A 27,880-nucleotide genomic window follows, 5' to 3' on the forward strand; every position below is an offset into this window, starting at 1 on the left:
GCTGGGCAATGCAGGGAATGCAGTAGCCACACCTATCAAAGCAGGATAATTTATGCTGCGCTTGGATCTGCTGGTTTGGCTTCAAGTTTGCGGAACTTTAATGGAGTCTTCTCCTGGAGGCACGAGTTGCTCCTCAAAGCCGACCCACAGATTCTCTCGGGTGCCCTGGGTTTTGGGATCATACTGCAGGTTTGGCAGTGCCCAGAGCAGTGGCCCGAGTGTTGTGCCACCACCTGAATTTGTCAGGACCTTGCCTTTCTAGAGTTCTTCCTTATTTACCTAGCCATGTGCATTTGGGCTGACCTCATAGCCAAGTCAGTAGCCCTCTTGGTATGACAACATGGCCACTGTGTATGTTATTAATTCTCCATCTTCCAGAAATTGGGGGGGCCATGTCATTGGTCCAAGCATTCACCTGCACAATGTGTGTCATAACCTCTGGTTCAGGGCCCGTACAGGAGCCACCTACGACAGAGCAGGTAGGGAGTTCCATGCTTTAGGAGCTAACGTCAGTCACAGAATTCATGGCCCTTACCTATACATCAATTGCTGCAATTTTGTGTCTCTTTAAGTGACAAGGGGGTGTCTGCCAGAGCCATAAGTTTCTAGTCCTCTTGGCCACGACGAGTTGATTTACTGACTCCAAGTCAGATTTCAGGGCTAGGCATACAGAGTCTGGTCACGGTAAGGCTGCCGCCTGCTTTAGCAGATTCTAGGTGCTCTCTCTCTCCAGGGGCCCCTTTTTGGGTTCCGAGACTGTGGCCCTCCATTTGCCCTCCCCTAATGATGTTTCCCTGTTCCACGTAGCAGCCTTTACGGCCTTCTTCGGGGCTGGTGGGATTTCGGGGTTTCGGGCTCCCAGGTCTGACTTATCCGGGAGGGCCTTGAGATACTACGGTATACAGGTCTGTCCTACTGTAATCCACCTACGCCTTCAGAAGTCAAACCGATCAGTACGGCAAGGGCACGGCAGTGGCCCACGGCCAAGTGCAAGTCGACGGCCGAGTTGGGGTGATGCCCCGACAGGGTCCTCATGGGGTTTTTTACTGGAATGCCGCAGGTCTGGGGAGACCCCTGTTTTGTCACTCTGACAGTTCACCATTGACAAAATTTCAATCTGGGCAGTCACCACATCAGCTCTAGCATGCTTGGCCGAGGTACTTTTCAACTCAGAATCCCCCTTTTTCATTGAGCAGTCTCCATAGCAGCCGCTTTAGGTTTTTCTCACGGGTAAGTAATAGCAGTGGCAAAACAGCTGTCAGGAGGCCGCCCCTGCTGCCTTCTGAAATCCTCAGGTAGCCAGATTCAACATGCAGACAACAGGGCTGTTTTCTAAGGCTTTATTCCCATTCAACCTAATGATGCTTACAGATGCTAATTGTTTGATCCTACAAGTGAGACCTAAGAGAGCTGCCTACTTGGGGGTTCTAACCTTAGGAATCAGTTGATCTACATTTGGAGGGGAAGGCAGGAAACCTCTGAACTTATGGGCTGGGAGGAGAGAGTCCACCCCTTTCCCGTGGGGCATCGGGGCGCCGCTGTTGCTGTTGTGCCAAGCGGGCTGAATGCCTCCTCTCAGTGCCCACCATCTCCTGCTTGACACTGCGCTGGTGCCTAGAGTCCAGAAACTGCTGTTGTGCCTCCCTCTCCCTTCCAGGGTCACTATCACTCTCCGGAATGTGTACCAAGAGGGGCTGTCCCCCTGGCTGCACCTCTGAACAGCACACAGGTTCCTCTCCTATGATTTCTATCTCTCCCTCAGAATCAGAACTGCTTTGGGGCCCTCTGGGCTCCGATCCAACCCTGACATCGGCTTTGAAGTATTCTGGCCTTGCATTCGCAATTTGGCTGCTTCTTCCTGATACAATTTTCCCTTCGCTTGCCCTAATGTTCTTACTTCTTAGACGGTTGGACTCAGCGTCCGCTGTTTGGGTGCTCTTCTGTGGGCACAGTATGGTGTTTGGCTGCATGAAGGGCTTCTATGTCGGCCTTCGGATCTCAGCTTCAGTTACCCCAACACATCACGATCCAGGGGGTTGGGAGACGGGGCATGTGGTGGGAGTCCCTCCTCCTCGCCCTGTTCCACCATGGTCTGGTCATTCTTCCTCCACAGGTCCAGCTGCTGCACATAGGAGGGAATGACTTGGGCTGTAAGCCAGGCACAGACCTGATCAAACAGGCCTTGGTGCATTCGCAGGTGGTCCGGCATACCTGTCAGGGAAGTAGCCATGTGGTGATCATTGTTCCAGAGGATCCATTGGAAGACCTGGAATGATGCTGCCATTGATAGGGTACATTGGACAGTTACCTGAGAAATGACTTGGGGGCTATGTCAATGTGGTGGTGGATGCACCACCTAGGGATGGACGAAAGGGATTTACCTTATCCCTCAGCTTGCTTCACGGTGGGGGGGAGGTGCTTCGGTTCTCCCCCCGAAATTCAGGCGAGGGGGGAGGTGCCCCGCCTCGCCTGGCCGAAATTCAGGCTGGGGGGGAGGCGTCCCATCCCTCGCCAGAGAAATTCAGGCCGGGGAGGAGTGCCCTGTCTCCCTGGCCGCCAAAAAAAAAAGTAAAAACAAAACAAAACACACACCCGTGATAGGCTACGTAATGATTTGCATAGCCTATCATGGCTAGATTTCCAATGTCAGCCATGATAGGCTACGTAAATCGTCATGTAGCCTATCATGGGTGACTTTGGAAAAAAAAAAAAGCGCGTACGCAAATGGCGGTGCCCCATGGGCGCCACCATTTGCGTTCCTTATTTTGGCACGTTCCCTTATTTTCGCCGTAGTCTACATAAGCGTTCCCTTATTTTCTCCGTAGTCTACATAAATCTTTACATAGACTACCCCTGTCCAAATAAGTAACGCAAATGGTGGCGCCCATGGGGTGCCGCCATTTGCATACGTTCTTTTTTTTCCCCCAAAGTCACCTGTGATAGGCTACGTGACGATTTACATAGCCTATCACGGCTGACTTTGGAAAGTGATAAGCTACGTAACTAGCTGTGATAAGCTACGTAAATCGTCACGTAGCCTATCACGGGTGTGTGTTTGTTTTTTTTACTGTACAATGGCGGCGGCGGCGGCAGCCAGTCGGGAGACTGGCCGCCGCCCCCGCCCCCGCCGAAACGCCGCCGGGACCCACCGCCGGGACCCGCCGCCGAGAGGGACATTCGCCAAAGGTAAGTCCCATACCGGGGGGGGGGACGGCGGAGAATTTCCCCTCACTTTCGGGGTGCCGAATGCGTCGGCACTCGGCCTCCCGAAGATTCATGGAGAAATTCTCCGCCATCCCTACCACCCACCAGGAACTTCTGTGGACAAGGAGGGAGCTTTACAGGCTGGACGGTGTCCACCTGTCAAATGCAGAGAACAATGTATTTCTGTCTGATCTGCAAAGGGGCCTGTGAGAAGTCCTTCAATGCAGGTGGGGGGAGTTTCACAAGCACTAGGCTTGTGACTCCTGTGGTGGCTAGGATGGGCAAAAGCAGAAAGAGATTAGGGATGGTGTGCATGCAGAGGCACCTTATGGTGACAGGTGATGCCTGAGGCCCCCCAAACAGGTGGTGCGGCTCGGGGGGGTAAAGGTTGCCTGGGAGACCAACCCTCCTCACTCACCCAGGTGTTGTGTGGCACTGGGAGGGGGTGACAGGGGAAGGTCTACCTCCACACAAGGGGCAGACCGGAGGGGTGGCGGGATCGACACCACCTCTCACGCTGGGTGTGTTGTCACCCAAGAAGTCCCAGCTAGTCACTGGCACAGTCAGCTGGCTGTCCTAGGTCCCCCTTTGCAGATATTTTCAATAAATGTGGCCCAAGTTTCAACCCAAGTCTTGTTGTTTCACTCTTCTTTGACCCATCTCTGCGCGCAATGGCACTGGGGGTGGGGTGGGGATCTACAAATACTGTATATTTCCTCTGGGGCAAAGCATATACTACACCTTCTCACTTACCTAAGATGATGAACTATTTCCCAAAATTTACTGTACATGTAGAGAAATGTTACTAAAAAGCGAACCCCATATAAGTTTATGGGAAAAACAAAACAAAACAACCACAGATGACTCTTGTCAAACTTCTGTTGGGCACTTGTCAAATTTGCATTCCTAGAAATAAGCCATTTCTTGCTCTTCCTAGATCAATATCAGCATGGACCATCCTCAAACTGACTTATCCTACACTGCCAAGTTTCAGTTCGATCTGTTGAGCCATTTTTCCCAGTATAAATAATAGAATCTACCCCCCTCCCCACTCCCATTTCTGATTATAATGCTAGAATGTGATTCAGTCAACTCACTCTTAACATTGGGCCACCACAGTAGCCTTACAATTTCTGTCACATTTTGCTGAAAACTAATTATGTACGTAATACAGGAACCTTGATTAAAGCAACCCTTTTATTGGTTTGGTGATATTCTGAGCAGTGGATCAAAGGTTATTTAGTTGTTACTGCCCCATAGAGGTCTATGGCAGAATCTTCTAGCAAACTTATGTTGGACATGTATTAACACAAATAAAACTAACATAGGAGACTTGGAGATCATGCATGTCTTTATCATTTACTTTCAAATTGGGAGGAATTTTTACATTTCATGTTATAAGAGCATCAAGTGTACACAGTGGGAATAATCATCAGATTTGCAAACAAAACACATCTTTAAAGCATTCTAAGTTTAGTTTTAGGAGTATTGTCTTTAAACATTAAAGCATCTCTTACCTAGGGATGGCGGAGAATTCCACTACAGATTCCAGTGATTCCCCCCGGAATCCGTGGCAGAACAGCCTCCTGCCCCCACCATGGAATCCCCCGGGATGGCACATACCTGGGGTGGATGCAGCGGATTTGGTGGCTCCGGTGGCGACTCCAGTGGTGGCTGGTCTCCTGGCCAGCCACGGCCAGGCTGCTGCGACCGCCATTGCCGTCCTTCGACCTGTGATAGGCTATGTAAGAATTTACATAGCCTATCACGGCTAACCTCCCCCCCCAAAAAACACAAAAAACCAGCATACGCAAATGGCGGCGGTTATGGCGGCCGCCATTTGCGTTCTCTATTTTTTGCCATTCTAGCTTACATAAATATTTTACGTAGGCAATTATGGCGAAAAAAAAGGGAACCCGCAAATAGTGCCCACTACGCTATTTGCGGTTCCCTTTTGTTTTCACTGTAAATTCTTACATAGCCAGTCACGGCAGCCTCAAAGGATGCAAATGGCGGCTGCTATGGCAGTTGCCATTTGCGCTCGCAGCAGCCCGTCCTCAGCCGGAAGTCCGGCTGTGGCCGGACCTGGCTGGTTGCTCCACGGATCCGCCGCAGAGCAGAGCCGGCCAGGCAGTATTCCGGAGGGGTGGACCGGATTGCCTCCCCCCCGTCGAGGATTCTGGGGGGAGGGATGGAGCACCTCCCTCCCCCAGCAGATGCCCCGACTGGAACAGGTAAGGGGTTCGTACATCCCTACTCTTACCTAATGCTATGTCTGAGCTGGTTGCAAATAGGAGTACAGATAAGCCAAGATGAGGACTGAGATTGTGTCCTGGTGATAGGGATGTTGGAGAATTCCACAATGGATACCAGTGAGGCCGGATTCATTAGAATCTGGCCCCCCAGAGTCCGTGGCAGAACAGATCAATGCCCCCACCACCCCGCGGAATCCCCCCAGCACGGACTCTACCTGGCTTCAGCGGTGGCTCCAGCAGCAGCTCCAGTGGCAGCGACGGCTCTGGGTCATCTTCCGGCTGCTGCTGGGCTGCTGCCGCAAATGGTGGCTGCTACGCCATTTGCGCCCTTGCTCTTTGCCATGATAGGCTACATAAGTATCTACGTAACCTACCATGGGAAAAGGCAGGGATGCAAATGGCATAGCAGCCGCCATTTGCGTCCCTGCCTTTTGCCGTGATAGGCTACGTAGATACTTACGTAGCCTATCATGGCTTGGCAGGGACGCAAATGGCAGCAGCTATGGTGGCCGCCATTTGCATTCCCTTTTTTTTTTTTTGCCATGATAGCCTACGTAAATATTTAGGTTATTACAGCAAAAGAGAGGGGCGCAAATGGCGTAGTGGCCTCCGTTTGCATTAGTTTTTTTTTTTTACATGATAGGCTATGTAAATATTTACGTAACCTATCATGGCAAACAAAAAAGGGAACGCAAATGGTGGCCGCCGTAGCTGCCACCATTTGTGTTCGCTGTTTGTTTGTTTTTGCCGTGATAGGCTACGTAAATATTCACGTAGCCTATCATGGCAAAATACAGGGACGCAAATGGCGGCGGCTACAGCCGCCGCCATTTACGTCCTTGCAGGCTGCCCAGCAGCCAGATGTCTGGCTGCGGGCGGCCCCAGCCGGCGGCTCCGCAGAATCTCCATGGTGCGGAGCCGGCCAGATAAAATTTCAGGGGGAGGGACAGAGCATGAGCTCCACACATGTACACTTTCTTATCTGATTTTGCTATCTTCAGTGAGATAGCAGAAAGCTTGTGTTTCCTGAGCTTAGCTGGGAAGGTATTCTACTTTGATTTTCTAATGTCAGCAAGCTTAGTCATGCTAGTATGAATGATTCTGTTAGAATTAGGGATGGCAGAGAATTCCGCCACGGACTCCAATGAGGCTGGATTCTAAGAATCTGACCCCCCCCCCAGAGTTGGTGGCGGAATGGACCACTCACCTCCACCACTCCGCAAAGTTCATACCAGCTGGATCCTACCTGCCACTGGCCACGTCCAGGTCCATCTGCTGCCATCCACTGCCAGTCTCGGGACACAAATGACAGCCAGCATAGCTGGACACTACTGGCAGTGGACAGAAGTCTGGCAGTGGATGGAGCCGGCCGGTGGCTCCGCGGACTCGCCGCAGAGTGGGGCTGGCCAGGGAGGATTTCAGGGGGAGGAAAGGATCACCTCCCCCCCCCGCAGACCCCCAGTGGACCCGAGTGATTGGGATTCATACACCCCTAGTTAGAATGCCTATGTTAGAATCAAACTGATTCAAACTTAATGCAAACACGTATCTTCATAATGTATTTGATTCTTTATGAAAATTGTAGAATAGAAGAGTTACCACTCATGAGAAAAAAATGTGCAAGACCAATAGCTAGGCATGGCGCAATCACCTCATCAGGTCCTGGAATATGGCAGATCCCACCCACCCACTGCCCCGAGCCACACCCACCAGGCCTCCTGTCCCACTCAGGCCCCCTCCCTGTTCGTTGAGCCACCTTCACTCACCCTGGGCCTGTCTGGCGATCTCTGGAGCCACCATTTTGCAGGGGGGGGGGTAATGCAGGCACAGATATGCGCATATTTGCTCTTACGCAAAATGGTGGTGTGAACAGCAAATATACACAAGGTTACAGCCCTTGGATGGGGGCGGGCACCCATTCATCCCTACCGATAACTCTTTGTTATTGGATACATATTTGCAAGGTGGCCTATTAGGTTGGTGCAGGATTCGTGCAAAATGCAAAGCCTTCTGGTGCAAATATGTGCCACAGGTGTTATGTCAGCCACCATCAAAAACACCTGTTCACACATTAACACCTGTTCACTTCAACCTTGTGAACTACGTATGTTCACAGATGGGCAAGAACCTGTGCCTGTTTTCTTTCTAGTAGGTGTTGTGCGAGGCATACACAGTAGGCATATGCATAAGATTTGGTGTAAGCCCAAAGCCCAAGCTGAATCATGCACCTTCAGACCATTACTGGTGCTTCCCAATACATCCAACCAAAACAAAGACCTACTCTATGCATACAGTATATTTGTTTTGCTCAATGTATTAAAAACAGTGAATGTATACATGGACACATGGACACACACACACACACACACACACATGTTTATCAATGCATAGGTGAGAATGCACAATAGAAAACTTCTATTTCAGACTCCAGTCACAACTGCCGAGCATGGGTGAAATTCAGTTTTGACTATTTTGAGCCTTTATCAAGTTACTATAAATAAGTTCAATGTCCTGTTTTTCTTTCTTTTCTGCTCCCCCTTTTTTTTGGGGGGGGGGGCTCTGACTTAGGTTCTCAGGTCAAAATCCCCCTGTTCTTTTGGTGATGACAACAAAAATCCTCTAGTCATCCACATCCTTTGAAAGAAGTGTACCCATCTTCTTACTAGAAATTTCCATTAATTATAAACAGCACCATACGCCAAAGACGAACTTCTTACCAACAGAACATCAAACACTTCTTTATCCTTAGCAGTTTGTCTCAAAATCCACTCCACTTTCCACAGTGCAAGGGCAGACTGGATGCAGCTCCAAATTCAACTAGGGCACAATCCTATAAGGATAGTTGCCAGCCTCTGAAATCGGAAGCTACTGACTATCCTATGTAGGGAGGCTGGAGGGCAGCAGGGATCTTCTCCTCTGTGCTCTGTCCACCCTGCATTTTCGCCTATCCACAGTGTGGCTTCAGGGAGGGGGAGGGAAGGACCCTGGAGCTGCCATAGGAATCTGCCTAAAGCAGTTTCCATGATATCCCCTCCCTGCCTCTGGGACCATCCCCCTTTCCCCATCCCCAACGCCGAGCATGGAGATGTAGCGAATGAGGACAGAACAATGCTGAATAGATGATACTAACCTATCTACTCTTAAACACCTTACGCAACAGACATAATAGAAATATAGACAGATTATTTAATGTTTCTCTTGATTAGTTGCTCCCTGCTGTTCAGTTCAGGCCTCAACACAATGATGTAACATTTAGGAGAAAAGATGCATCCCAATAATCCAGCAGTGGAAAACAAGATGGACAAGATCTCCACAGCCATCATGTCTTTTCCTCTTGTGCTCAAGTATGTTGGGACAAAGGAGACCCACACACTGCAAAACACCAACATGCTGAATGTAATAAACTTGGCTTCATTAAAACTGTCTGGTAACTTGCGGGCTTGGAATGCTACAATAAAGCTGGAGGTGGCAAGAAGGCCCATGTAGCCCAAGACACAGTAAAACATGGAGATGGAACCTTCGTTACATTGCACAATGATTTCTTCAGATACAGAGTGCATATCAAAATCGGGGAACGGTGGAGAGGTTGCCAGCCACAGAGTACAAAGACTTGCTTGTATAAGGGAGCAGTGGAGGAGAATGTAATGGGCCAGTCTTTTCCCCACCCATTTCTTTAGCCTAAATCCAGGCTTGGTAGCTCTAAATGCAAGAGAAACAATGGTAGTTTTTGACAAAATGCAAGAAACAGCTGCTGAGAAGATGATGCCAAAAGTTGGTTGCTGGAGGAGGCAAGTCACTTTCCCAGGTTGGCCAAGGAATAGCAAAGAGGAGAGGAAGCAGAGCATGAGGGAGATGAGGAGAATGTAGGTGAGGTCCCGGTTGTTGGCTTTGACTATGGGGGTATCTTTGTGCTTAATAAAAGTTCTAAGCACCAGGGCTGTGATCAGTGAGAATGAAACAGCCACTGAGGCTAAACTGATCCCTAAAGGTTCCTCATAAGTCAGAAAGGTTATAACTCTGGGAATGCAGCCATCTCTGGCATTGCTTGGATACTGATCTTCGGGGCAGGTTAAACAATCCTTCATGTCTGAAAAAAAAAAAATAGAAAGAAGTCCCATTTCAGTGTCAATTTATCTGAAACAACAAACACTGTCTGATGGAAAAGTTGGAGTACTATGTCTCCTACCAGTCTGGTTTGAAATCTTCCCTTCTGGGCATGGAGCACAATCATAGCAGCAAAACTTTTCCCCTTCCTTATTTTTCTTCTGATTACCAGGGTGGCAGCAGTCATTACAGACAGACACAGGAATCACCTAGACAGAGATAGAAAATAAGTTTAGGATGGTAGATATTCATACATTTAATAGTCCATTTGAAGATCTTATGCAGTACTATTTCCTATTTAAAAAACACATATGGAGGCCTCTTGGAGGAGAGGGATTTGTGGATTACCTAGGCCCCTACCATACCATATTTAAGTAAGGCTTGTTGTTGTTGTTCAGCCGTTAAGTCGTTAAGTCATGTCCGACTCTTCGTGACCCCATGACCATAGCATACCAGGCCTTCCTGTCCTTCGCTCTCTCCTGAAGTGTGCTCAGGTTCATATTCATTGCATCGGTGATGCTATCCAGCCATCCCATCCTCTGTCGTCCCCTTCTCCTTTTGCCTTCAGTCTTTCCCAGCGTCAGGGTCTTTTCCAGAGAGTTTTCTCTTCGCATTAGGTGGCCAAAATATTTGAGCTGCAGCTTCAGGATCTGTCCTTCCAATGAGCAGTCAGGGTTGACTTCCTTTAGGATTGACTGATGTGACCTCCTTGCAGGCCAGGGGACTCGTAAGAGTCTTCTCCAGCACCACAGTTCGAAAGCATCAATTCTTCTGCGCTCAGCCTTCTTTATAGTCCAGCTCTCACAGCCATACATTACTACTGGGAAAACCATAGCTCTGATTATACAGACCTTTGTCAGCAAGGTGATGTCTCTGCTTCTTACTATGCTGTCTAGGTTTGCCATAGCTTTCCCCCCAAGGAGCAAGTGTCTTTTAATTTCATGGCTACAGTCAACATCTGTGGTGATCTTGGAGCCCAAAAAAATAAAATCTGTCACTGCTTCCATTTCTTCCCCTTCTATATGCCAGGAAGTGATGGGGCCAGATGCCATGATCTTCGTTTTTTCAATGTTGAGTTTCAAACCAGCTTTTGCACTCTCCCCTAGGGATGTACAAAAGTCATTTACGTTTTTGAAGGGTGACATTCTTGGTGTGGGGGAAGTGCTCTGTCCCTTCCCCCTGAAATTCTGGCCGGCCAGCTTTGCTCTGCAGGGATTCTGCGGAGCCACCGGCTGGCTCCGCCAGCAGCCGGACATCCAGCCGCTGGCTAGCAGGGATGCAAATGGCGGCGGCTATAGCTGCAGCCATTTGCATCTTTGCAGTCAGCCGTGATAGGCTATGTAAATGTTTACGTAGCCTATCATGGCGGATTTAAAAGAAAAAAAAACACGGGTATGCAAATGGCGGCGCCCATGGGCGCCGCCATTTGCGTTCCTTATTTTGGCACATCTTAGACTACGTAAACATTTACATAGACTAAGACGTGCCAAAATAAGGAACGCAAATGGTGGCGCCCATGGGCGTACGTGCGTTTTTTTTCTTTTAAATCAGCCGTGATAGTCCTGGTGGCATTTTGGTGGTTTTTTGGTGGGGGCGGGGGCGGCGGCCGGTCTTCCAACCAGCTGCCGCCACCGCCATTACAAAGTAAAGTAAAACAAACAAACAAACGTGATAGGCTACGTAACAATTTACGTAGCCTATCACAGCTAGATTTTCAAAGTCAGCCATTATAGGCTACGTAAATCTTCACGTAGCCTATCACGGCTGAGTTTGAAAAAAAAAAACGCATATGCAAATGGCGGTGCCCACGGGCGCCGTCATTTGCATTCCTTATTTGGGCAGGGGTAGTCTAAGTAAAGATTTACATAGACTACAGCAAAAATAAGGGCAATGCAAATAGCGTTGCCCTTATTTTCGCCGTAGTCTACGTAAATCTTTACGTAGACTACCCCTGCCCAAACAAGAAACGCAAATGGCAGCACCCATGGACGCCGCCATTTGTGTACGCATTTTTTTTATTTCAAACTCATCCGTGATAGGCTACGTAAAGATTTACGTAGCCTATCATGGCTGACTTTGAAAGTCTAGCCGTGATAGGCTACGTAAATCGTTACGTAGCCTATCACGTGTGTTTTTTTTCTAATTTACTTTTTTATTTCATGACCGGGGAGACAGGGCACTCCTCCCTGGCCTGAATTTTGGCAGCGAGGGATGGGGCGCCTCCCCCCTGGCCTGAATTTTGGCCAGGATGGGTGGGGCGGGGCACCTCCCCCTCAGCCTGAATTTCGGGGGGAGAACCGGAGCGCCTCCCCCCACCGCGAAACAAGCTGAGGGACCAGGTAAGGGACTTTCGTCCATCCTTAGTCCCGGGGGAGGGCTGGGGGGGCAGACTGTTCCGCCATTGATTTCAGGGGGCCGAATGTGCTGACATTCGGCCTCCCCGAGATTTGTGGCGAAATTCTCTGACATCCCTACTCTCCACTTTCACCCTCAACAAGAGGCTCTTTAGATCTTCTTCGGTTTCTGCCATTAGGCTGGTATCGTCTGCGTATCTGAGGTTGTTGATAATTCTCCCAGCAATCTTAATTCCAACCTGTGATTCATCCAACCCAGCGTTTCTCATGATGCACTCTGCATATCAGTTAAATAAGCAGGGTGACAATATGCAGCTTGTCATACTCCTTTCCCAATTTTGAACCAATTGGTTGTTCCATGTCTGGTTCTTACTGTTGCTTCTTGGCCCTCGTACATGTTTCTCAGGAGACAGGTAAGATGGTCTGGTACTCCCATCTCTTTCAGAATTTGCCACAGTTTGTTGTGATCCACACAATTAGTGTTGGCGGAGAATTTCTCCCCGAAACTTGGGGGGGCCGAACGCCAACATGTTTGGCCCCCCGAAGAAGTTTCGGGGAGAAATTCTCCACACACCCCCGCCCCCCGTACCCCCCCCCGGGACGGGACTTACCTTTCCCGAATGTCCCTCCCAGAGGCGGGTCCCGGCGGCGGTTCGTCGGGTCTTCATCAGGGGCGGGGGCAGCAGCCGATCTTTCGACCTGCTGCCGCCGCTGCCATTCCAATAAAACTAAAAAAAACACAACGCCCCTGTGATAGGCTACATGACGATTAACGTAGCCTATCATGGCTAGATTTTCAAAGTCAGCCGTGATAGGCTACGTAAATCATCACGTAGCCTATCATGGGTGACTTAAAAAAAAAAAAGCGCGTACGGCTAATGGCGGCCCCCATACGGAGCCGCCATTCACGTTCCTTATTTGGTTGCTATTTGCGTTGCCCTTATTTTCGCCGTAGTCTACGTAAATCTTTAAGTAGACTACAGCGACCAAGTAAGGAACGTGAATGGCAGCTCCCTATGGGGCTGCCATTTGCGTACGCGCTTTTTTTTTTTAAAGTCACCCGTGATAGGCTACATGACGATTTACGTAGCCTATCATGGCTGACTTTGCAGATGTAGCCGTGATAGGCTACGTTAATCGTCACATAGCCTATCACAGGGGCGTTTTTTTTAAAAAAAACTTTTTATTTCGCGGCCGGGCGAGGCGAGTCGCCTCCTCCCTGGCCTGAATTTCGGCCGGGCGAGGCGGGAAGCCTCCCCCCCGGCCTGAATTTCGGGGGGAGAGCAGCGAAGTGCCTACCCCCCACCGCGAATAGCTGCGAGACCAGGTAAGTGGCTTTCATGCACCCCTACACACAATCAAAGTCTTTAGCGTAGTCAATGAAGCAGAAATAGACGTTTTTTCTGGAATTCTCTTGCTTTCTCCATCATCCAGTGAATGTTGGCGATTTGATCTCTAAAGTAAGGCTTAAATATGGTTACGTATGAATCATCATTTTTTGACATGATTTCATTATTCATATGTTGAAAACATAATATGATTCTGAATGGATATAGGGATAATTGGCACATTCATGGAGCAAGTAGTTTTTGAAATCATTAGATAGTACTGACTTGCTTCTAGAGATGATGACCATTCATAAGGACAGTCGGAAAATTGGATATTTTACACCCTAGTTACCCATTTGGAAAATTGCCATACGACATAGTGTACCCTGAATCCATACCTGGTTAAAATGTCTGTGCCATGAAATCATATCCTCATTAATGATGAATTCCTTTCCTTCAGGATCATTGGGATCCACCCTTCCAATTTTCACTCTCTGGAAGGAGTTATTAGCAAATGTGACCATGTTGATGATGTCAAATCCACCTCCCATTACTCTGTTATCATTAAAGGACACAGTTTCATTTGCTGAATTATTAAACGAAATGCGACGAAGAAACATGTGGAGCTTGTTGAAAGAGGATAAGACAGAGAGATTTTATAAGATCTTGGTGATTGCAGACTGAAATTGTTTTCAGGCTCCCATTATATGAGAAAATGTTCTATCAGCAAATCTCTGTCAGTGAAAAAAGGTGTAAAACACCTTTCACCAGTTTTTCAGAAGAAGAAAAATGGATTTCTTCTCACCTTGTAGGCTTGTACTAGTATTATCATTGAAATAAGACATGGTGATGGAGACATTACCTGCCAAGGCTGCAGAGACTGAAGATCAACACTTCTTCTCCACACCATTGCCCTATGGTTGGTGTACAATAAGGACATAGCATGAGCTAAGGCATAGACAGCATTATAGATTGCGTAGCTGTGGCCAGTTGTGTGCATTTCAAAAAGACCTGCAGGGAGACTCCCTAGCCTCTCATCTCCAGTACATCTTTCATCAACATTCACTGAGACTATGGGATCTAGTAAATAACAGTCAAATGCTTGCTCCCAGAAATCTTTGAAAAAACCGTTTCCCTGCATCCAATAAGGTTTTATAGTCTGAAGAAATTCCTTGAACCCTGGAACATCTTTTGATTGAATAGCTAAAGAAATGGCACCTTGGAATAGCTGAAAATCCCAATTTCTCTCAAGACCCGTTGATATGAAATCAATCTGAGTCGTCATAATCCACACCTTTGCATATGATATACTTTCTCTTTTTTCAGGGTCTCGTAGAAATATAGTCGTTCTCAGCCAGGAAATGGTCAAAGAGTCTCCATATAGGATAAATGTACTGGCTTTAACATCTGTGAAAGCTATATACATTTTTAAGAATAAATCATGCATTTCATTCCACTTATCCAAATGGGCTTGTTTTGTGATTCTTCTTGTGAAGGCTGAGCATATTCCATTCTGGGAAAGCAAGGACTCCAGGGTCTTCAAGAAATGTTCTCCACTCTCATCATCCACCACAAGGAGTCCCACCCATGTCCATTGAAAATACTGAAGTAACCGGATAATTCCCATATACTGATGGCCTTCCTTTGGGACCATGCAGTAAAAGGAAGAGACCTGAGTTGTTTCACTCTCTTCTGAGGCAAATGAGCCATAAGTGAACTAAAAGAAAAAGCACAGATAATGTACAGATAAGTTAGGAGCAGTCTCTTCATGCATTTTCCTGTTTATACAAGATACATTCATTAAGTTGTAAGAATGGCAAGAGTTAGTCAAGAGCTTCTCTTGTTTCTCTTTCTCATATTATGGGAATATAATGCAATTTCTGGTATTATTTATTCTGTCACCTATATCTCTCCTGAAACACAAACGGAGTGATCCTATCAGGACTGATGGTCACCTCCGACCCCAGGGGCGACTGCCTATCCAGTGCATGGTGGGAGGAGCAGTGAGGAGTGGATCTCATCCTTGCTCCCCCAGCCCTGCTTTCAGGAGTAGACAGCCGATTTTGGCTATCAAGCTGCAGGACCTCAGAGTGTGGGAAGTGGTGGCCAGATGACACATCGGATGTGCTGTACTGGATTTCTGACTTCCCCTCCCCCAGGAATGTCCTGTTTTTGCTCCTCCATGCTGCTCTTATGAGCACGGAGTGCAGGGACGATCCATGCTGCCTACGAGGAGGCACGGGAAGGGATGGGGGGGGTCTGTTCTCCAGGAACCAACCTCAGAGCATGGGCTCTGAGGTCGATTCCCAGGAACTGACCTACCCTATGGCCATCTAGCCGCTTACTAGCAGACATAGGATTGCACCCCAAGGCATACATTAAATGATAAGAGAACAGTGTAATTCCTCCACACCCCAATTCACTTATCTACTGTACCTGTGGAATCTTGTAAAGGTTTAAAATGTCTGCCATACGGAAGGAGGTATCAGAGCCTAGTCCCCCGATGATGCCTATGTAGGTTTTCTGGACTTCACAATTATAGTTGGGGACAAATCTATGCGACTTGAAGAGCAGGTCCAATGTGGTCCGATAGGTCATCATCAGATCATAGTAGCTGTCATAGATGTGGAACCCGAGAGTGATATTGGGCAAGATCCTGGGATCCTCATTGATCTCTTTTATGGAAAACACCAAGGCAAGGACATGTTGGTAGAAACTGGTCACAACACTGCCAATAAAGATAGTATATTATTTTAGGGAAATAAATGTAAGCCATCATGCTACAGTCCCTGACATTTCTGTCTCTTAGTGGTTTAGATGGAAGAATATCCATTTATTTGTCGCAGGCGTTTCTGATCTAATAAACTCCTCCCCAAATGTAATTGATGATGCATCAGAATATCAGGATTTGTTCTCTGCATAATATCATTGACACATGTGGTTATATCTTGGGGTAGGGTGATAGTGAAATTCCTTCTGACTTTAGGGTATACATATACACACACCTCCTGTCCTCTGTCTTGCTGGACTTTTGTGGATCACATTGTAACAGGCTCTCTTTGTGTAGAATGTCATCCCAAGGAAATATGTTTCACATTCATATTGCTATCTTTTCTTTGCCAGGTCAAAGCCCATGCATGTTTAGTTTTTAAGACGATCTGTCTGTTTATTATATTTGCTCAAATATGTTGCCTTTGCCATGTTGTTCTATTGCTTTTATCTTTAAAAAAAACAAACAAACCCTTTTTATCATATTCTTGTACACTGTCCAGATATCAAGAAGGATGAAGAGTGATAGAAAAAGTATTTTTAATTTTTGAAAAAGAACACATACATGCAATAAACCTTTTTTCTTCTTTATTTCTCTGACCTCAGCAGTGATAAGGCACCATCACTTAGGTGACTACTGATCACACTGAATGAATTTCACTATATCCCATTAAAGCTTAAACACTTTTTTTTTTCCTTTTCTTTTTTGGTCTACTTGATTTTTTTAGGTCAGAGAAATCTGCAATGGATACTAATGAGTTTGGATTTCTGTAAATCTGACCTGTGATTCTGCAACAGACCTGCTTTTTCTGAGTCACACGGATTCTGTGGACATGAGGACCATGTTTATCTTTCAGAGGAATGTGTGTGAATACACAGTTGTGCTAATGTGCATTAGTTCTTCTAATGCATATGTGCGTAAGTGGAACAAAATCCTCATGCATCCCTAAAAACAAAATAGATTCCATCAATGAGCATACGATGGAATGAAAGATGATTGACAATCCATGAAACACAGACGTGACAGATTTAATAAAATCCGTACATCCCTAGTGTCAGAAGGGAGAGTCAGTGTAATGTAGCAGTTTGAGTGTTGGACTGGGAGTCAAGAGACCTGAGTTCTAGACCCGCTTGGCCATAAAGCTCACTGGGTGACTTTGGGCCGGTCACTGATTCTCAGCCTAACCTACCTCAATGAATGAATGAATGAATACATAAATACATAAATGACAATGCGTTAATTCTGTTAACACAGGCAGCAGCAGAGAATGGGGAACTCTGACTCTCAGTTTCCTTATCTTTGCTTCTTCCTCCATCAAACTTTCAGTTCTGAACTTCCTCGCAGACTGAACTCGTGCCCCAAGCTCATGACTGTGGCATATTTAGCAGCCTCTGATTAGGCAAACATTAAACTCCAGTATATACAACCGTGACCACTTTCTGATATTCCTGAAAACACATTTGCTTGTGTTGTTTCTATTTGCAAATTACATCCGTTTCCACATGTATTGTCACAACTAATGTTGACTTTTGAACCTCCCCCCCTTTCCATCCATTTTCTTAATGCTCAGGGGGTGTTCTATATCCTCCCCAATGCCTACACTGTATCATCAGAGAAGAAATCCACATTTACTTCGAGAGCTTCAGCTATTGGGCGGTATAGAAATGAAATAAATAAATAAATAAATAAATAAATTACTGTAATCTTAGCAGAATGCCGGAAACTCAAAAGAGGAATTGAGGTGGAGGAGTGGCCTTGGATTTGGCCAATCCTCCATGCACTTTCTTCGAGCATGCATTTACTCATAATCTCATATAAATCATTTTTGTGACATGAAGCACAGAAGATGGGGGAGGTCCTTACTGTGGAACCTGAAACAGCTTCTGTGAAGGGTGATCCTTGAATGTAATTTCATAGAAAACATAAATGATGTGAGAAGCAACCCCACCAATGACGTAGTTGCCTGTCTGATACCACTCATGTGGAACAGGGAGGGGATCCTTCAGAAGGCACTTCGGAGTATCTACATTGCACATAATGGGAGACAGTAGAAGCAGAAGCATCAGTAGCCAGAACATCTTTATGTCAAAGCTTCCCTTTACACATGCTCCGCTGTATCGATAAACAGGAACTCCCTGTTCAGCTACATTGGAGGGTGCCTGACTCTGACTCTGCCAATACACCTCTTAAAATGTATCCGCCCTACTTTTAGCTTGAGTAGCATCATCAGTGCCTTGAATACTAACTCAGATTGCCCACATTCCAATTTCAATTCAAGGTGAAACTCTCAAAAAGGGGGGTGTGGGCTGTCAGATATTAGTTCTGCCTTCCTCCTGCCCATACTCCCAGATCACATTGGCACATGGGTTTTGTTTATTACCACTTTTATGCTTGCTTATCAACTGCTTTTCAGGGCCTTTTGAAACTGCCTTAAGGTTTTGACAGTTTAACCAATTATACTGATTTGTATAATTATAGAAATAAATTACCACTTCAGACCTTTGCACCTGAGTGGTACTTTTGGAAACAAATAGGTCTGTAGAGAAACTGTGACTTGACCAAAAAAGGGTGCAATTATCCCAGTAATTCTATTGATCCCACCCATTAAATTACCCATGACCCTCCCAACATTGTTCCCGGCTTCATTTTGCCAAACTATTTTGTTGATGCATCAGCACATTTTCTCAGGAGCAAGACACATTGAACGCAGTGGGACTTATTTCTGATTGGACATGGATATGACTGCACTATTAATCTCTGTCTCCCTATGCCCGCCCCCACCCCCAAATGGCAAGAGCTCCCTTCTAAACCATTGAGACTACTTTAAAATGTTTCCAGTTGGACTCTGTGACTTTATATTTTTAGCAACCCTGCTTCAATCAATGTCCTTTCTTGTATTGGGTATTTAACAACAACAACAACAACAACAACATTGAATAGAATGAGCTACTGGAGAGACAGTCTACCCACTCTCTAAAAGTCTATTTTTCTGTATACATTGAAGTATTGTCCAGTATAATGGTGGGCCCCAGTGAATGGAAAATGAAGCAGTGTGTATACCTGGAGTGAATCTTTGAATACCTACATCGATCTCTTCTTTCCTACAGTCCTGCATGAAATGTCTGTCGTCTTATACAGACCAGATTTCTTGTAACACATGTGTAAGATCAAATGGTAGCTTGAGGTGCATGAGCTAAGCAGGGTCAGCCCTGTTTAGTATTTGGATGGGATTCCACCTGGGAATGAGGCTTCCTGCACTGAGCAGGGGGTTGGACACGATGGTCTTGAAGGCACCTTCCAACCCTATGATTCCATGAGTTCTATGATCTATAGCTTCAACTGCATAGACTCCATCTGTCTATTCTGGGGAACAGACAAATCTGGGACTAAACAAAGCTGAAATTAAAAGCAGCATAGGATACCTAGGGATGGTGTGGGTGTCCAGTTGGTGTTTGAAGCCTGGTGAGAAATCGCTGGCTTGGATGCCTGGATACCAGGCCATGGACCCCAGCAGTTGATCACCTCAGTGCCTGCTGAGTCAGGCAAGCTCACGGGCACCTAGGCCTTCAGCAAGCCACTTGTCACCTCCACCATGGTAGCAGGGACATCAGGGGAATGATGGTGCTCCTCTCCTCTCCTCCTCCCACCCCACTATTGCTACAGTGGCAATGGCAGCAGCTGCAGCAGGGACAGGCCAGTAGTTTTATGTAAAATGACCAGCCTGTCCCCACTGCTGCCAGGGCTACTGCTGCCACAGTAGCAGGAACAAGAAGGGAAGAAGGGAGCACCTCTCATCTCCTCATCCCCCCTCTGCTACAGCGGTGGTGGCAGGGGACACCCCCACAGCCTCTTGCTCCTTGATGCAAGCCGGCATCTTGCATAAAAATGGTGCAAAAACAGGTCATGCATCGAGGAGTGGGAGCTGCAGGTTCCTCCCGCACGGCTCACCGAGCCTTCCAAGGCTCACACAGAGCCAGGTGGCGACGGCGACTTGGAGACTGCCTGAACTTGGCAAGTGCGAGTGGGTCCATCCGTCCCTAAGGATGCCATGCCATTTGCATATTGGTGAAAGTACACATCTGTCAAAGGTGTGGCTCTTAACAGCTGTGATTTCCCAGCATTTTGGAGTTTGGGTGAAAATAGAAAGCCCTTAACACAACATGTTCAATGGAAAGGTTTTTCCTGTCTTCTATTTCAGTACATTTTGGAAATGCTACACCTACAATACTTGAAGTCTGGAGCATTTAGGATAGTAGACATAGGCATCCCGCTTGATCCTGCATCTACTTATCCACTCTATGGGTATCCATACGGATCTTGGAATGGTGGTAAATCACAAGCTGAAGATGAGCCAACAATGTGAAGTGGCTGCAAAAAAGGAAAAAGCTATTTTGGGCTGTGTTAATAGAAGCATAGCTTCCAAATCCCGGGAAGTACTAGTTCCTCTCTACTCAGCACTGGTTAGGCCTCATCTGGAGTACTGTGTCCAGTTCTGGGCACCACACTTTAAGAAGGATGCATGCAGACAAGCTGGAGAGGGTGCAGAGGAGGGCAACAAAGATGATCAGGGGACTAGATTCTGAGCATATTTTTTTTTTTGTCAAGTAATTCTGAAGGAGAATAGAAGTTTTTTAGAGAGGAAGCAATTGGAAGGGGGAGTGGGTGATAAAAAGTGAATAAAAATGATAAAAATGAAAATGGCAATGCAGGAGAAAATTGCAAATACCTACCACATTATTCATCCAGCTGCCACCATTACAAGAAAAGTTAAAAAAAAAAAAACGCCCTGTGATAGGCTATGTAACGATTAACGTAGCCTATCATGGCTAGATCTGCAAAGTCAGCTGTGATAGGCTACGTTAATCATCACGTAGCCTATCACGGGTGACTTAAAAAAAAAAAAGCACGTACGGCTAATGGCTGCCCCCATAGGGAGCCGCCATTCACGTTCCTTATTTGGTCCCTGTAGTCTACGTAAAGATTTACGTAGACTACGGCGAAAATAAGGACAACGCAAATAGTGTTGCCCTTCTTTTCGCCATAGTCTACGTAAATCTTTATGTAGACTACAGGGACCAAATAAGGAACGCGAATGGCGGCTCCCTATGGGGGCCGCCATTTGCGTACGCGTTTTTTTTTCAAAGTCACCCGTGATAGGCTACGTGACAATTAACGTAGCCTATCACGGCTGACTTTGCAGATATAGCTGTGATAGGCTACGTTAATCATTACGTAGCCTATCACAGGGGCGTTTTTTTTTTTTGAAGTTCGCAGCCGGGGAGACGGGGCGCTTCTCCCCGGCCTGAATTTCTGCCGGGCGAGGAGGGAAGCCTCCCCCCCCAGCCTGAACTTCAGGGGGAGCAGCGAAGCTCCTCCCCCCCACCGCGAAGCAAGCTGCGAGACCAGGTAAGTGACTTTCGTGCATCCCTAGTATAGAAGCAGATTGAATGTGTTCATGGCTGTTGTTTGAAGACTTACCTTGAATTGTATAATTGCTTGGATTGTTCCCATAGCTCCCTTCCCTCTTTCTCCTACCATAAATTATTGTCAGCAAATATTTTTGACTTTCATATGTTTTTTATTCAGCTTTCAAAGTTTCATAGTGGTGTTTTGGGGGGTGGGTAGTTTTTCAACTGTACACAAGTGGACTACTCTAATTTCATGAATTCATCAATGATCTGTAATTAGGAGTGAGCAGTGAAGTGGCCCAGTTTGCGGGTGACACCAAATTATTTAGGGTGGTTAAAACAAAAAAGGGATTGTGAAGAGCTCGAAAAGGGTCTCCCCAAACTGGGAGAATGGGCATCTAAATGGCAAATGCAGTTCAGTGTAAGCAAGTGTAAAGTGATGCATGTTGGGGCAAAAAATCCCAACTTCAAGTATAGCCTGACAGGACCTGAGCTACCAGTGGCCGACCAGGAAAGAGATCTTGGGGTTGTGGTGGACAGCTTAATGAAGATGTCAACCCAGTGTGCAGCTGCTGTAAAAAAGGCAAACTCCATGTTAGGCATAAGTAGAAAAGGGATTGAGAATAAAACTGCCAACATCATTCTGCCCCTATACAAATCCATGTATTTGGTCGCTGTAGTCTACGTAAATGTTTACGTAGACTACGGCGAAAATAAGGGCAACGCTATTTGCGTTGCCCTTATTTTCGCCGTAGTCTACATAAAGATTGACGTAGACTACAGCAACTAAATAAGGAACGCGAATGGCGGCTCCCTATGGGGGCCGCCATTCGCGTACGCGCTTTTTTTTTTTTTTTTAAAGTCACCCGTGATAGGCTACGTGACGATTCACGTAGCCTATCATGGCTGACTTTCCAGATCTTGCCGTGATAGGCCACGTGAATCGTCACGTAGCCTATCAGGGGACGTGTTTTTTTTTTTTCTTTCATTGCAATGGCGGGGGCGGCAGCCGGTCGAAAGACTGGCTGCCACTCCCGCCCCGCTCGAACACCGGATGAACCGCCAGCCGGACCCGCCGCCGGGAGGGACATTCAGGGAAGGTAAGTCCCGTCCCAGGGGGGGTGCGGGGTGCAGGGGGGGTGCGGAGGATTTCTCCCCGAAACCTGTTCGGGGGGCCGAACACGTTGGCGCTCGGCCCCCCGAAGTTTCGGGGAGAAATTCTCTGCCATCCCTAATGAGACCACACTTGGAATACTGTGACCAGTTATGGTTACCACTCCTTAAGAAAAGCTATTGTAGAGCTGGAACAGGTGAAGAAAAGGGGAACTTAGATGATCAAGGAAGGGGCTAGAGCAACTCCCCTAGGAGAGAATGTTACAACTAGGGATGTACAAAAGGTACTTACCTTTCTGCAGATTATGCTGATGCTGGGGGAGAGGCATTCCGTCCCTCCCCCCAGAATCCTGGCCGGGTTGGAGGTGCTCCATTCCTCCCCCCTGGAATCCTGGCTGGCCGGCTCTGCTCTGCAGGGATTCTGCGGAGCTGCCAGCCGGCTCCGCCAGCAGCCGGACATCCGGCTGCTGGCTAGCAGGGACGCAAATACCGGTGGCTCTAGCCACCGCCGTTTGCGTCCCTGCAGTCAGCCGTGTTAGGCTATGTAAATGTTTATGTAGCCTATCACGGCTGATTAAAAACAAAAACAAAAACACGCGCGTACGCAAATGGCAGCGCCCATGGGCGCCGCCATTTGCGTTCCTTATTTTGGCACGTCTTAGTCTATGTAAAGATTTATGTAGACTAAGATGGCGAAAATAAGTGGAACACAAATAGCGTAGACGCTACGCTTTTTGCGTTCCCCTTATTTTCGCCGTCTTAGTCTACGTAAATCTTTATGTAGACTAAGACGGTGAAAATAAGTGGAACGCAAATAGTGTAGACGCTACGCTATTTGCGTTCCCCTTATTTTCACTATCTTAGTCTACGTAAATGTTTACATAGACTAAGATGTGCCAAAATAAGGAACACAAATGGCGGTGCCCATGGGCGCTGCCATTTGCGTACGTGCGTTTTTTTTAAAAAAAATCAGCCGAGATAGGCTACGTAAAGATTTACGTAGCCTATCACGGTGTTTTTTTTAAAATCTAGCCATGATAGGCTACATAAACCTTTACGTAGCCTATCACTTTTTTTTTTTTTTAACCTGGAAATGGCGGCGGCGGCAGCCGGTCAGAAGACCGGCCGCTGCCGCTGAACCGCCGCTGCAGCCGCTGCCGGAGCCGCCGCCGCCAGGAAGATCCGCCTAAGGTAAGTCCCATCCGGGGGGGGGGGCGTTCCACCACCAATTTTGGGGGGCCGAATGCGTTGGCGTTCGGCCTCCCCGAGATCCATGGCAGAACTTCCGTACATCCCTAGTTACAACAGCTGGGATTGCTTAGCTTGGAAAAAAGGAGGGTAAGGGGAGACATGATAGAGGTCTACAAATTCTGCATGGTGTGGAGAATGTGGGTAGGGAGACATTTTTCTCCCTGTCTTAAAATACTAGAACCCAAGGTCATCCTCTGAATCTGATTGGTGGGAGATTCAGGCCAGATAAAAGGAAGTACTTCTTCACTCAGTGCGTAGTTAAACTGTGGAATTCGCTACCACAGGAGGTAGTGATGGTCACCAATTTGGATGGCTTTCAAATGGGGTTGGTCAAATTCCTGGAGGATAAGGCTATCAGTGGCTACTAGTCTTGATGGCTATGTGCTCCCTCCAGTACCAGAGGCACTGAGCCTATGGACACCAGTTGCTGAGGAACATGGGTGGGAGGGTGCTGTTGTGATCATGCCCTGCTTTGGCTCCCTGGTCAACACCTGTGTGAACAGAATGCTGAACTCGATGGACCCTCGGTCTGATCCAGCACAGCTCTTCTTATGTTCTTATGGTCTATAATGGTTTAAATAGAAGTAGTATTTGTTTATTCGTTTGTTTGGGGGATTTTCTCCCCCTAAAGAGCACAACCCTATGTATGCCCCATGAAACACACTAGTTGTTATTTCTCTGTATAGTAGCAGCAGTTCTTTTATGAGCAACTGCTTGAATTTATAAACAAACAAAATGTATTTACACAAGATCCAATAATTCCTTATTTCTACATGGACTTCACCAGATGTTTGACACCATAATCAGATTGACTACATCCTTTGTAGCCAAAGGTGGTGGACATCTATACAGTCGATAAAAAACAAGACCTGGAGCTGACTGTAGTTCAGATCACAAACTTCTGATTGCACAATTTAGAATCAGACTAAAGTAGGGGTGTCAGAGAATTTCTTGCCGAAACTTCGGGGGGCTGAGTGCCAACGTATTCAGCCCCCCGAAGTAGTTTCGGGGAGAAATGCTCTGCCCCTCCGCCCCCCCCGGGATGGGACTTACCTTTCCCGAATGTCACTCCCGGTGGCGGGTCGCAGCGGCGGTTCGGCAGAGCTTCGACAGGGGTGGGGGCGGCAGCCGGTCTTTTGACCAGCTGCCGCCGCTGCCATTCCAAGAAAAGAAAAAGAAAAAAAGACGCCCCCGTGATAGGCTACGTGACGATTAACGTAGCCTATCACGGCTAGATTTGCAAAGTCAGCCGTGATAGGCTACATAAACTGTCACGTAGCCTATCACGGGTGACTTATAGAAAAAAAAAAAGGCGCGTACGGCTAATGGCAGCCCCCATAGGGAGCCGCCATTCGCGTTCCTTATTTGGTCGCTGTAGTTTACGTAAAGATTACGTAGACTACAGTGAAAATAAGGGCAACGCTATTTGCGTTGCCCTTATTTTCGCCGTAGTCTACGTAAAGATTTACATAGACTATAGCGACCAAATAAGGAATGCGAATGGCGGCTCCCTATGGGGGCCGCCATTTGCGTACGCGCTTTTTTTTTTTAAGTCACCCGTGATAGGCTATGTGATGATTAACGTAGCCTATCACAGCTGACTTTGCAGATCTAGCCGTGATAGACTACGTAAATCGTCATGTAGCCTATCACAGGGGCGTTTTTTTTTTTACTTTTTATGTCGCGGCCGGGCGAGGCGAGGCGCCTCCTCCCCGGCCTGAATTTCAGCCGGGCGAGGCGGTTAGCCTCCCCCCAACCTGAATTTCAGCTGGGTGAGGTGGGAAGCGTCCCCCCCCCGGCCTGAACTTCGGGGGGAGCAGCAAAGCACCTCCCCCCCACCGCGAAGCAAGCTGCGAGACCAGGTAAGTGACTTTCGTACACTCCTAGACTAAAGAGAATAAGGAAGACCCACAGATCAGTTAGATATGAGCTCACTAATATTCCTAATGAGTTTGCAGTGGAGGTGAAGAATAGATTTAAGGGACTGGACTTAGTAGATAGGGTCCTGGAAGAACTATGGACAGAAGTTCACAACATTGTTCAGGAGGCGGCAACAAAAAACATCCCAATGAAAAAGAAAACCAAGAGGGCAAGATGGCTGTCTGCTGAGACACTGGAAGTAGCCCAAGAAAGAAGGAAAGCAAAAGTCAACAGCGATAGGGGGAGATATGCCCAATTAAATGCAAAATTCTAGAGGTTAGCCAGAAGAGATGAGGAATTATTTTTAAAAAAGCAATGTAATAATTGATGGACAAATGTTATAGATAATAGTAGGGATGTATGAAAGTAACTTACCTTTTCGAAAGGTGACATTCGTGGGGGGGAGGCGCTCCATCCTTCCCCCCGAAATTCTGGCCAGGGGGGGAGGCACTCTGTCCCTCCCCCCCGAATCCTGGCCAGCCGGCTCCGCTCTGCAGGGTTTCTGCGGAGCTGCTGGCTGGCTCCGCCAGTGGCCGGACATCCGGCCACTAGGTAGCAGGGACGCAAATGGCGGAGGCTGTAGCTGCTGCCGTTTGCGTCCCTGCAGTCAGCCATGATAGGCTACGTAAATGTTTACATAGCCTATCACGGCTGATTTTAAAAAAAGAGAAAAAATGCGCGTACGCAAATGGCGGCGCCCATGGGTGCCACCATTTGTGTTCCTTATTTTGGCACGTCTTAGTCTATGTAAACATTTACGTAGACTAAGATGGCAAAAATAAGGGGAACGCAAATAGCGTAGCGTCTATGTACGTAAAATCTTTACGTAGCCTATTACGTTTTTTTGTTTTTTGTTTTTTTTAACTGGAAATGGTGGCGCCGGAGCCACCACCGCCAGGAAGATCTGCCCAAGGTAAGTCCCATCCCAGGGGTGGCAGGGGGGTGGCAGACCATTCCACCACCGATTTCAGGGGCCAAATGCACTGGCATTCGGCCTCCCCGAGATCCGTGGCGGAATTCTCTGACATTTCTAGATAAAAGGACTGTAGAAATTCTTAATTGTCTTCCTTCTAAGTGAACAGATAACCCAGTCTTTTTATCTACAATGTCTGTCCATCAATTATTACATTTTACCAAAAAAAGTCTGACATTATTGAAGAGTCTTAATAAGATGAGAGAAACAGTGGTGTTCATATAATGGTTCGGAAGCTGCAGCTCATGCAAAATGCAGCTGCCAGATTGCTAACAGGGACCAGAAGGTCCGAACATATAAGACCGACTCTGGCCCGCTTGCACTGGCTGCCTATTTGCTTCTGAGCTCAATTCAAGGTGCTGGGTTTAACGTATAAAGCCTTATACAGCTTGGGACCACCATACCTGATGGCGTGCCTCTTCCAAAACAAACCTACCCATACTCTTTGTTCAGCACCTAAGGCTCTCCTCCGAGTCCCTCATCCAAGGGAAGGTTGGAAAGCAGAAACGAGGGAGAGGGCCTTCTCAGTGGTGGCCCCACATCTGTGGAATCTGTGGACATCTCCCTGATGTCCACCTGGTGCCAACATTATTATCTTTTAGGCGTCAGGGTAACAACTCTCTCTTTTCCCAGGCATTTGGCAGTGCATGATGAGTTTTTAATCGGTCGTTCTGTAAACCACCCAGAGAGCTTCGGCTATGGGGTGGTAGAAAAATGTGATAGATAGATAGATAGATAGATAGATAGATAGATAGATAGATAGACAGACAGACAGACAGACAGACAGACAGACAGACAGACAGACAACATTCAACACTCATTTAATCTATCTAAGCAATATAGATTGTTTATCTATTTAGACATACAGTTATTCACATGTAACATTCAATGTGTACACTGATTGTGGATCCATATGCATGTAATGGAATATAGATGTGTTTATACAGGGGTTTCTAGTTCATGGCCCACTACACTTTTGCCCACTGAAGTGCATCTGTTAACCTGGAAGAAAACACAGCAGCATAGTTTAATCTTTGTTTTGCTGCTGTATTCAAGCTTCTTGATAAGCAGTAGAAATAAGGAATTATTGGATCTTGTGTAAATACGTTATGTTTGTTTATAAATTCAAGCAGTTGCTCATAAAAGAACTGCTGCTACTATACAACAAACTAATATAATATAATATAATATAATATAATA

The 27,880-nt window shown here is 47.0% G+C and overlaps 1 protein-coding gene across 1 annotated transcript; it reads right to left on the reverse strand.

Annotated features, from left to right (window-relative positions):
• Positions 1–429: 429 nt before the first annotated feature.
• On the reverse strand, positions 430–26,251 carry LOC146342900 (vomeronasal type-2 receptor 26-like). The gene is made up of 7 exons (XM_084808067.1): positions 26,083–26,251; positions 17,879–18,038; positions 15,682–15,973; positions 14,424–14,962; positions 13,644–13,800; positions 931–1,062; positions 430–465 (listed from the first exon to the last, which is right to left on the reverse strand). The coding sequence occupies exons 1-7, from the start codon at positions 26,246–26,248 to the stop codon at positions 430–432; spliced, it is 1,482 nt and encodes a 493-aa protein (XP_084664193.1). The 5' UTR covers positions 26,249–26,251.
• Positions 26,252–27,880: the final 1,629 nt, after the last annotated feature.

This window comes from Heloderma suspectum, chromosome 6 (assembly GCF_057233095.1).
Source record: "Heloderma suspectum isolate Gila_16-S chromosome 6, 16-S_ref, whole genome shotgun sequence".
Lineage (NCBI taxonomy): Eukaryota > Metazoa > Chordata > Lepidosauria > Squamata > Helodermatidae > Heloderma > Heloderma suspectum.